The sequence below is a fragment of the Apteryx rowi genome, unplaced genomic scaffold (assembly GCF_003343035.1).
Source record: "Apteryx rowi isolate R43461 unplaced genomic scaffold, aptRow1 scaffold_5, whole genome shotgun sequence".
In the NCBI taxonomy this organism is placed as follows: Eukaryota; Metazoa; Chordata; class Aves; order Apterygiformes; family Apterygidae; genus Apteryx; species Apteryx rowi.
In genome coordinates this window covers 3,327,768-3,339,611 of record NW_020450760.1, presented here as the reverse complement: position 1 = coordinate 3,339,611, position 11,844 = coordinate 3,327,768, and the positions used below count along the sequence as shown (strand labels likewise).

General features: G+C 38.7%; 1 protein-coding gene across 11 annotated transcripts in view; it reads left to right on the top strand.

The window, feature by feature from the left end:
- EML1 (echinoderm microtubule associated protein like 1) overlaps window positions 1–11,844 on the top strand; it is a 129,301-nt gene that overhangs the window by 46,299 nt on the left and 71,158 nt on the right. The window contains exons 2-7 of one of the 11 annotated variants that reach the window (XM_026079301.1): window positions 4,970–6,222; window positions 6,761–6,908; window positions 7,413–7,543; window positions 8,737–8,820; window positions 10,387–10,569; window positions 10,901–10,981. The exons of 4 other annotated variants lie outside the window; for them this stretch is intronic. Coding sequence is in view for 3 of the 7 variants with exons in the window: in XM_026079298.1 (XP_025935083.1) it covers window positions 6,875–6,908 (34 nt within the window). In the remaining 4 variants the exon portion in view is untranslated. Of the gene's footprint in view, window positions 1–4,969; window positions 6,223–6,760; window positions 6,909–7,412; window positions 7,544–8,736; window positions 8,821–10,032; window positions 10,570–10,900; window positions 10,982–11,844 lie in introns of those variants that run through there. 6 more of the 11 variants (XM_026079302.1, XM_026079303.1, XM_026079298.1 and 3 more) reach the window with 6 other exon arrangements.

Sequence of the window (11,844 nt, the reverse complement as noted above, 5' to 3'; positions counted from 1 at the left end):
GCCCGGCCGGCGCGGGGGGCCGGGAGGGCAGGAAGCTTCGCCCGCCTCCTCCCCCGCTGTGGCGCCGGAGCCCCGCCAGCCGCTGGGGACTGGCAGCGCTCGCTAGGAACTTCTCGTGCGTCTGGTTCGCTGGAACGTGTGTGTATGTATATATATATATATATATACACACACACACACACACGTGTGTGTGTGTGTGTATGTATGTATGTATATGTGTATATATAATATGTATATGCGTATTTTATATATGCATATTTATGTGTATGTGTTTACATATATGTGTGTGCGTATATATATATATATACCTCCATATACGTATATATGTCTCTGCCTCAAATGGGGATCTGGTACCACAAGAAGCGCTCACCCGGCGGTGAGCTGCGTGTCCCTGCTGCGTGGGTGACATCTCTCTCTCTCTCTCTCTCTCTCTCCCTACGTAACGCACATCTATAGGGTCCGGTGGAGGGTTTCGGCACGCAGCAGAGGAGACGGCCGTGGCGCGCGGGCCCGAGTGGCACGTGTGTCCTGCCCCGCGCGCCAGGCCTTGGGGATGCCGCTGGAGCAGGTGTCCTTCCCCCGCGAGGGCACCGCGCTGCGGCCTCGGTGCCTTTCCTCCCGGGGAGGGTTTCCAACGGAGCGAAGGATGGTTTTAGGTTAAAGGCCCTCTTTGGAATTAGAATAGTTGGACTATAGTTACTGCCTTTTTTTTTTTAGTAGGGTTTATTCAGATTGTGGTGTTGGCTGGATGGCACTGTAAAAGGCAGACTGACTGGCAATGGCATTATGGAAAAGGAGGAAGAAGGAAGTGAGGAATTGTCAGTATCATCAGAAGAAATATTTGCAAGCTTGGCTTGCAGAAGATTTAGAACTACTTAGCTAGCTGTTGTTTGCTGATATTTGGGGGGGAAGACATCTGGTATACTAAAAATACAGAGTTCTTCAATACAAACTTTAGAATCAAAATAAGATATTTTGAGATTTTGCTTTTAGCAGCAAAATTGTGAGCATTTGTAATCTCATGTTTCATAAAAATTCATTTGAGGATCTCTCATTCCTCCAGATTTTAGTAGGGGTCTGGCTTTCCACTGCTATCTGAACAGCTGGAGTCAGGTTAATATTAAATTGCTTTATGACAGCAACTGCATCAACATAGCTGCCCTTTTTCTTGGAAAAAAATGAAGATGATAAATTTTACATGATTTTCTTTGTGGTGTGGGTTATGGTTAGCAGAATATTCTAATACATCTGGACCTTGAGATTGTGGGAGTGATTTTTTTCAGAACATGAGGAATACTGAGTATGAGCTGTGCATTGTGTTGTGATGCAGTATCCTCAGAGCTCTTTGAAATAGAAAACTGTGGCTATGCATGGGGGTTGTACGCTAATGCCAGATGCCTGTTTTGCCTAAACTTAACAAATATTTTATTGTAAGTATTTTTAAAAAGGAAACGTAGCAATTTCTTTCAAAGTTTATACTCTAATCAGTTTCTAAGCAAGCTGTCTTCCTACCAAAATCTCTAGGTTTTGCTTTTGCAGTATTCATGATAGTAGTATACATGTGGGAACAGTGGGAGTAACAACACTCTTTCTGAGTAGTTTGAATAACACAGTATCTTAGATCTGAGAATTGTCACTTATGTTGATTTTATAACTCTGAACACAGTATTATGCCTGATGTACAGCATAAATACATACTGCATTTTTACATAGGTTTTAAAATCTTAGTTAATCCCTAAGTATTATGTTCTAAAATGTAATACTGAAGAGATCACTTGACTAATTAAGTCATATAATGGTAGATAGTAAGCTCAAGAGAATGTTGCAGACTTGTATTATTCTGTGTTTATGAAAGAAAGTTGTTTGATTCAGAAGCCTTTCCTTTTAAGAGTTAGCTTTCAGTGAGACTATATTATATGAGATGAACAAGAACAGGAGAATTGGGCCTTTGAATACTGCCTAGAGGTGATCAGATATCTCACACAGACGCACATGACCCATGAGGAAAAAAGTACAGATGGAGGATGACAGTGAGGGTTTTGAGGTTGAAAAAGGAAAAGAAAATTGCTTTGCAGGGAGGTGGAAAGCTCTTGCCAGTATAATGGGTAGTATGAAAGATGGGATGAAGTTATGAGTAGGGTAGGCATAGAGAGAGCAAGTGATTGTGATTTGGAGAGAAATGTGACTCCAGTATACTTATTTTTATATAGCTTGGTTTGGGTAAACTGAAATATAGAGATGGCTGGTAAGCACTTGAAGTGGTCATCATGGCATGCAGAGAGGTTTCCTGTCCTGAAGACAGGAGAAAGGGTTAGTTTTAATATTGCAGGTGAAGACATAATGGAATTTCCTAACTGTCTAGGGCTGAAGAAACAGTAAAGAGGATGCCTGTATGTATGTTTGAAATGATCAGGACACAAAGCCTGCCCTCCTGTAAGAATTACAGCAGATGACCTATAGGCTGCACACGTGAAGCTGCACAGGTTCAGGGCAGCAAGCAAGCTGTTGACTGGGCACAAGGACTGCTGCAGCTTCTCCTGTTTCCCGGTCCCTTCTCCTTACGCAGGGCAGCTGGCAGCTGCGTGAGCGCAGAGGATGCTGGAGGGGTCCGAGAGGAGCCTGTCAGCAGGGGGGAAGGAAGAGGGGGGTTTGGGCAGGAGTGTGGGGGCAAATTTACCCTAGCCCTCCCCCTCTCTCTAGAAAGGACCCTGGATTCAGGAAGGGAATTTGAGTCGTCTTTTTTTTTTTTTTTTTCTTTACTCATTCATACACAGGTATAGTTTGCACAATCTTCCAGTAAAGGCTTTTGTGGCTTATAATGCATAAAAACATGTTAAATGGTGAAAGAAGGGAGAAAAGAAAAAGGTGAAGAAAACATGTTAATTTTGAGTTGCATGTCTAAAAATCTGGGACAGATATTTAGCACAGCTAGTTCAAAGACACCTACTTTCTTTCTGTAAAATACAACTGTATTTCACAGAACATTGGGAGAGGGTTGGCGTTTGAGAAGCACTGTGTTAATGAATGCAAGTGTCAGTCAGAGATAACATCAAAGCAAGAAATACAAACTTGCATAGTGAATTTAGGCAAGTTATTTCACTCTCATTACCTTAGTTTCCTTGCTTGTAAACTCAGAGGAAAGAGTATGTACCTACTGTAGAGGAGGTTATTGCAGTAATCTGAAATCTCCCTTTAGATTTTCTGAGAACAGTCTCTTCAGATGCCCAAAGTATTTTGCTAGTTGGTGTGCCTATAGCCTTTTGTTTCTATGCTTGGCCTTTTTTTTTTTTTTTTTTTAAGACATTAAAATAACTATTACTGCATGTCTTTGGATGATTCTCAAATTACTTTCTAGATAATAAAGAACATTGCTGGTTTTAGTTTGCATGTTGAAAAGTAGAGCTTGGATAATATTAATCATGCCTCATTATGGATACCTGGTATCCCTGATATTAATGTAACTTTTATATAATTCTGAAAGAAAGCCATTACATTTATCTACAACTGATCACTGTTTTAGTAATCTGTTCTCTAAGTTGAAAGTAGAAGTAGTAGAATACTAATAAAGTAATATGGTATCCAGGTTTTTAGTGTCTGCTTAAGAATTGATAGAGAACACCATGCTGGACATGGAACTATAGAACAAGGCACATACTGGGATTATATACAGTGCTCACCTTGCCTGCAGCTGACTTATTGAGCTGCAGGAGTGATCAGCAGTGATTATAGGCAGGTCAGGGAGGCATGTAGCATGTGGGCTGAGGTCTGTGGATCCTTTGACCACAATTCCCTATCCATTTGCAGTTGTAACTGTAATAAACATGGTCTGCGCTATGCTGATGGCTGTGGGCATGGTTATTAGGTATGTAGGATACACAGGATGAAATCTATGCTTCTAAAAAATGTCTGTGTGGACTTAGAGAAGGAAGTGAGAATTTGTCCTTGATTCTTTCACAACTTGTGACACCTTTTCAATATTCTTCTCTTGGCTGGTAAGAAAATTGTAACTGTCAAATGGTCATTTCTGCAACCATGGGTGCCTTGGCTGATGGAAACTTCAGATTTAGAATATCTGGGTGAAACAGTGAAAAGGTGTAAAATCAACATTTTTTTTCTCAATGAAACTGATTTCTTTTGTAAAGAATTCCATAATTTTAATTACAGTTCTGCTTAATTGGTTACCTGAAGTATAATTGCTAGTAGAAAAACTTAGAGTTCCTGATAGTTTTGCAGTGATGTGTATTAATTATTTTAACACTTATTTAAAGAAAAAAAGGCAGAATCAAAAAAAACTTTGAAAAAGTAGCAGTTCTTTTTCCCTCCCTCCCCCCAAAGCACTAAATTAAGATTTTTTTTGCCAGGTAATAGTTTTGATGACTGTCAATGACCATTTCTTTGTAAAGTCATGCAAAGTAAATTGTATGAACCGGGTCACATATTAGTTTTGGTCAGTTGATTTCCAGTTCAAATGCCCCTGCTTCTGTAAGTATCCACCATTACTGAAAATAAATTGAATATATGTACATTTTCTCTCTGATTCATCTACAAGTGGAGTGATGCCTTATTGGTAGGGAAGAAACTTCAGGAACAGGAAACCTTGATGGACAGTATTATTCTGGCAGCTTTCTCTTCTTTCGCATTTGAGTCTCACACCTCCTCTCCCTAACTTCTGAAAATGCATCCAGTTACTCTCTTTCTACAGCTGGACCAAAATTGCATAATATAGTATGGATTACGGAGCTAACAATGGTACATTGAGCCTTTTCATTTTCAGGTCACTAGTTCAACTCTGTCAACAGTTAGAAGAGAGTGTAATTTGTCTTCCTGTGACCACTTCCTAGGCATAATGCAAAATGAAATTGGATTTAGTTTGGTTCTCATTGGACAGATTAATACTCTGTGTGGAAAAAAAAAAGATGTTGCAAACATTTCAATAGCATTATTCATGTTTCTTGTTTTTTCTCAACAGCGTATAACAACTGAGTAAGACAGACATACCAGACTTTCTCATGATTCATCTCTAGGCCTATTCTCTCCAGGGAAGCAGCATGTTTTGAGCTCATGTGGAGAAACCTGCATGAAGTTTCTGTCTGTTTGGTAGAGCAGTAGAAGATTTTATTAGCCAGAGACAGTTGGAGACCATTTTTTCTTTCATCAGGATTTCTTCTGGCTTTTACAATTGCACCCCTAAATGTAAAGCTGGATTGGGCTCTACATAAAAAGTATGTTTCTTACAATTTTGAAGCTACATAGAATATAAGATGACTTTTGATCAAATAATAATACTTGCTTCTACTCCATGTAAAAGATTGTTTCTTGAGTTCCCAAGTTTACTTCATGATTCCTTTTGTTACAAGAAAAATGGTTTATAAATAAAAATAGTATCTGTGAGTTTCCAGAACTTGTACAGTTTTCTTCTATCATGGAAGAAAGGGGAGGAGTGCCATACAGAAACACAATTTTTTTGTTTGTGTAGTAATTGACTGCAGAATAAATCAGTACACTATGAAATAAAAATAACTTGCTATAATGGACACTTTCACAATATATATTGTTAGACTCATTAAAGCTCAAACTATTATTTTTAATGAGACACTATATGTTAGCTATTTCCAAATCATGAATTATTATAGCTCATTTAGTCATGGATAGTGTTAATTGTAGTTGTTGGGATTTTGTTGTTTGGCTTCTTTTTTTTTTAACTAAACTTTTAAAAACAGATACAAAGAAAATAGAAACCAGACATGAGAATTCTTCAGTGTTAGTCAAGCCTCAGTAGAGAATCTGTGTCAGTGTTAGTAGTATGGTGGGCAACTACAAGTATCAAGTATTTTATCATGAATAAAACAACGTTCAGAACTGTAAATTAAAGCATTGAGCTCTCAGCAGAAAAACATGCTGTATCTGATCTTCGAGGAGTTTTTAAAAAATTTAATAGTACTTTATAGAGCTCATAAAATGTTTTTTTTACATTCTAATTAAGAATACCAAAATTCAGATTCTTTTACTGGAGATTAAATCACATGCAAACAATTCAAATCAAGATGAAAATTATAATAAATTACTAACAAGTGAATGTTTTGCCATTCAGTGGCATATATTATAATAGTTTTTATCCAGACTTTCCTCCTGTTTCTCCTTTCCTCAGAAATTGAAGTTGATCAAGTCATTTTTATTGGGGCATTTGCTGTTTGCAGATCACACTAATTGGGCAACCATAAGGTACTGTGCAAGCTTGGAGGGAATACAGAGGGAACTTTGGAGGATGCTGTTTATCTTCCATGAAACAAAATGTAAAATGCTCGTCCATTACATAATTAAAATGTGGAAGTAGCTCCCTGCGGATTTTTAGGGAGATGGGGTGGGGATAATGATATGTTAACATGATTTCACTAAATTAATTCTTTGGGAAGTCATTAAATGAGATTGCCCACACTCCATTACTTCCAAAGAGCAAAATCTGACATGGTCCATCATTTTCTTGTCTTGCTTTGAAACAACTGATTATTGAATAAGTATAATATGCTTGTTTGCAAACTGGTATTAGAGGTCTCTAACAATGTTATGGACATTGTAGAATATAGACACCAATTGCCTTTTTGAATTTTAAATCTGAAATAAACACCTCATAGTGATAAAGAGTTTGTATTTATTAATAGCATAGACATTATATTTGATTGTAAACTTATGTTAGTCTTTTGTAAACAGGAGAGAAGAAATATTTTGTGTTTTCAGATGTAACTTTTATAATCTGTTGCAGGTCAATATATGAAACATTTCTACTTGCTTGTAAGGACTCCTAAGCTAAACTTAAAAAATCGAGGTTCCTATGGTACAGAATACATGAGCACATTTCAATATGTAAATAGGAAAGATGGAGAAACAATCATTGTTTCAAGGTAGTAAAGGTAAATATTTTTTTAATTAAAACTTTGTAAGAATCTTGTTTTTCGGGGAAACTTGGTGTTTTCAGTAATGCTCTCTTTTCCTTAAAGATATGGTGAAAAACACAAAACAAATAGAAACAGCTTTTGAGCTTCCCAAGTGTCACTATTGCAGGCAGGATTAGGATGGCTGGACAGTGACGAGTTAGAAGCCAAGTCTGGAATTTCCCTGAGATTGTGGAAGGTTTTTCTAGCCTGAAGTCAGGACACCTTTTTTATTTTCTTTCTTTCTTCCTCAGAAAAAATCATTCTGAAACCTGAGAAAGATGCAGACAGACAATCAGCTTCATATTTATCCCAGGTTTACTAAAAGCAAATGTTGTTTCCTTCCCCCTTCCAGCATTTTCCAAACTACATTACACACACACACACACACACGCGCACACACACACACACACACACACACACCCCTATTACTGGCTAGAAAGAATCCTTCAAATTCCCAAATGTCCATACTGCTTTAAATAGCCTGCAGGGTCCGGCAGACGAGTCCTCCCTCTGACCTGACGTCGGCCCGTTGTGCTGAACGGGTTATGTGACGTGGTCCTACCCATCAATGTCCGAAGACTTGCACCCTGGCAGTGAACGGCGTGTTGGAAGTGAGTGAGGTCCGGAGCAAGATGGGTGGTCTGGCGAGGTTGCTCAGGCCCCAGGGGCAAAAGGGTCTTTATCTAAACTGATAACAACCTTATGGGCATTAGCGCGTCTGGAGACTTGGGCAAATCTTTATTAGAGTCAGTCTCTCCATTTCGGTGTTAAAGAATTGCTGTGGTTTTGCTTTATATCTTCCCAAATATAGGCCAAAATAGTAGGTCAGAAACAGCCAGGACTACTCTGCTCAACTAATCTGAAAAATCAGGCCTTTTTTTTAGGTTCCTAACTGAATTTTAACATTGAATTTAGAGAGACCGCGTCCATGAATTATTCAAAACATGGATATAAAACATAACTTACTCGGAGTGTAACACACTAAAACAGTTACTGTTCTGATTTGGGCTAGGTAAGAGTTGAAATCCTGGGCCTGTACAGAGGATAGGAGTTTGGCTGTTGGCTTCATTAAGAGTGGGATTTGAAACTTTGAAAATGCACATGACCAAACTCTGAGTCTAAAAAAACCTTGAATTCTTAGGAACATTGTCTCTCGTGGTGAAATGTACACCACCATAATTCAGCTACCTCTGTATTACGCCTTGCACACGGGGAGGTGTGAGGGTGGGAGTTGGGGCTTCCTTTCCCCCCACCCCTCGGCCCTTTTTCAGCCAGACAGCTTGTCTGTGTCATCCCTGTGGTGGCTGTCTTTCAGTTTGGAAATAAGTAATTTCCTCTGTGTTCAGATATTTTAATAAACTAATTAGGGATCATTGCGGACAAAAGATTTTATATATATGATTTTTAAGTTAAGCATTTACATGTGTTGCAAGGCCGGAGGCCTTTCTCTAATTAGAAGTGAGGAGAGATCTATTTTTAAAGTTTAGTTTTTTGTTGTGTGGTTTAGCAAGTGTAGCTGGGGTCAGCAACCTAAGTAGATAAGACTTTTCTTGAATGGTATCCTGCAGGATCTGCAGCTGAAGGGCAGGATATATTAAAAGAGGTATTAGTAAGATGTTGATTAGTAAGATGCAAGACTGGCTCCTAGATGCTGTGTTTTAGCCACTATGTCTACATTAGCAAGCAATGCAGGACAATAGGAATGAATCTGTAAAGCCAAACAGTTAATGCTGAGGGCTCGGTATCCATATCTGTGTGCGTTTGGGGAATTTTACTGTGGACTAACTCTCGTCCGGTCCCACAGGCTGAACACCCAATAGCACTGAAGTGCTGCTGGCGCTTCTGCAGTGCACTGCCAAAACTGTGCCGCGATGTGAACCAAAGAGGGGTAAGTGGGGATGACTGGTTCAAAAGCACCCTCCTCATGCAACCTGAAATGCTAACGTAGCTGGAGCCACTAATTAGGAAGGTTAGTGGCTGATGGGGGCGGCTGCTGCGGCAGCTAGGGCCAGGGCAGTTGGTGGTATTTCTTTCTTTGAAAAATTCTCTGATTCCTTAATGTAGTTCTTACTTTGTAATTTGGGAAGGAGAAATAGGGTCTGGTACGCTGCTCCTGAAAAGTTACGTATGCGTCGTTCCCATCTACGTTTTTCTCGAGAAGAAATTCTTAACGTGACGAACAAGTTGATGCAGGACTCGTGCTGCATTTCAACTGCAGCTTTGCAAGTCCAAAGATTTATTTGCAGCTGTTTTTCAAAAAGCACGTTGTGCATACGGATAATGTTCAGAATGGAAAAATTAAAAACTCTTGATTCTTTTTTGAGTGCAAATTAATGGATTGGACAAAATCAGAATCAAGGCTTGAAATTTATATTGGTTGTGCTTTACTGAAAGGTCTAGGCTCGTTCTTGTTAAAGGGAGACAGATATTGGGTGTAGCAGTCTGTCTGTCCACAATAAATATTTTTTTTACCTAATAGATTGTTATTTCTGCCTCTGTTTTTAAAGCTGAATAAATGAGAAGATTCAAATGTTAGTTTTGTTCTTGGAATATGATTGAGTACTGTGTATTGGGATTTACTTAGTTTTTACTGCGCTATATTTGACGGTGCATTATCTGAAAGATTTAGAATAAGCATGTTATCTGCACAAAAGTTTGAAAAAAATGTTTATGGTTATCATACCAGTAGTGTCTCAGAACAACTTTCCAGCTGAGTTGTCTGAACTGTATTTCAGGTTGCTTTTATGACAGGGACACTTTGGTTTTTGAAACAGTTAAGAAATTTAGTCATGGGATTAAATATTCAGCTGTGGAGGTGAAAAGTGTCTGCCGTTGTGTTAAGCAAGTGCTTTATAACTAAAATTCACTGAAGCTGTAAAATATGTTCTTTGGTAAGGTCTTACAAGAGCCAGACATTTATACTTATTTCTTATGTAGCTCATGAATGTAAGGCATTTGGATGAAACTTTAAAGCCGTGAACAGAATAGTGTGGTTTATTCCAGTACTGTCTCATATGTAACATATTTGAGAGATTCTGTCGCATAGCTGTGATGATTCCCATGTAGGGTATTACTGCTGTGACCCCTGCCTCTTATATGCAGACATACTCCTGCATGAATAATATGCTTCTTTCTAAAATTTGTTTAAATGGGGGGAGTAAATACCAGGGGATCTACTTTCTTTCTTTTTTCTTTTTTTTTCTTTTGGTCTGGAGCAAGGACAAAAAAAGGAGATACGGTTCTTTGTAGCTGCTACTTTTGGTAAAGTTTACCCAGTTTTTGATTTGTATGTATATAATAGAAAATCATTCTAACCGCTAACTTCGTAGATGAGTAACACCATATAATCATGCTGTTTCTATTTTTAAGTTCAATAAAATAGTTTAACAGTATAACATAGATTGGGGGGGGAAATGTATAAGGGATGTGAAAGATGACAGACTTGGTCCTGCAGGTGTTATGAGACGAGGGCATATAGGTTTGCTTAGGAGAAGTTAACAAACCGGAGAGCAGTGGAAGCTTGAAGACCATAGTACAAAATTCCGGAGACTGTGGCTAAGAGGATACTGGTCTAAGTGGCAAGCCGATGCCCACCTGGCCGTCCATTCCCGTTCCCAGGCTGCAGTCGCACTGGCAGGTAAGCCAGCATAACACCACGCTGCTGCTCAAGGGGGAGGCCCTGCTTCCTCTTCTCTCTCCTGCTCCGTGTGGTTTTATCCACAGAGCACTTGACAGACCAGCGTGTTAAATTAGCTCTGACAAATTAACCTGACAGAAAAATCCATGCAGTTTGTGTGTGGTATTTTGGTTTTGCTTTTGCCGAGTTAGTTTTCTGCCAGGTCAGAGAATTCAATCAGCTTCCGGAGGCAGCAGAAGATAAATAACAGGAATAATGGGTGGTGCAGATGGAGCTTTTGGATTGACTGATTGTATCTTACGGCACCACACCTTCACTTTCGTCATTGCAGCTCCTTGTGGCACCATGTGTTGAATGACATCAATAAACTGATCCAGGTTACAAGTGGTCCTCCTTGTTTTTTTGTATTGTGGTAAGTACAGTGGTGGAAGGCAAAGTTTTAAAACAATGTGTGAGGCAATTAAGGGGAGAGGCAGGCAGCTGCTAAAAGACTAATAAAGAAGAAAGAAGTTTTTTTTTTTTTTTTTTTCTGCTACAGGCATGATTTATAATTGAATTAAAAGTTCATAGAGCTGGAAAATTACACGTGTCATAAATTTCATTTTCAATCCAGTTATCCATTCAAAGCACATTGGACTGACATAAATTTTTTACTATTGAGATTCCTGCTTCTCTTTGGTGGATATTTGGCTTTCATGGTTGCTTTCATGTTTTTTTTCCTTCCTGGAAGCGATGAATCTCAATATTTTAGAATTCTTCTTATGTTCTTTGCAAAAGATGACATCACATTTGATTCATAAAAACATAATGGTTGGCCTCAGGCACACAGATGCAGTCAAAATATTTTTTAAACACAGAGATTTTAATTGCATATCATGTCAGTTTTCTTGCATTTTAAAACCTAACTATACTTTTTTATTTTTATTTTTGTACTTTTGAGAAAGAACTGTTATTTCCATCAGAAGAACAATGATGTCTTCTTCCTTAATGTTATATTGCCTTTCTGGCACAAGTTTGTAGGAAAAGGCATACCCTAAAAACAGAGCATGAATTAATCAGTAACAAGCATCATCAATGTGATGCTACAGCTCTCTTCTCACAGAATCAAATCTGGACTATTTTAACTGAAGCATTTCACCTGGCTGCAGCAGACTTGGTGAAATGCGAAGAGGGTGATCTGAAAGGTCTCTGCCCATCAAGGAATTTAAGGATGATTGTTAGCTCTTGGAAGTGTGTGGGTTGTGTTGTTGGTTGGTGTTTTTTTTTTTTTTTTTT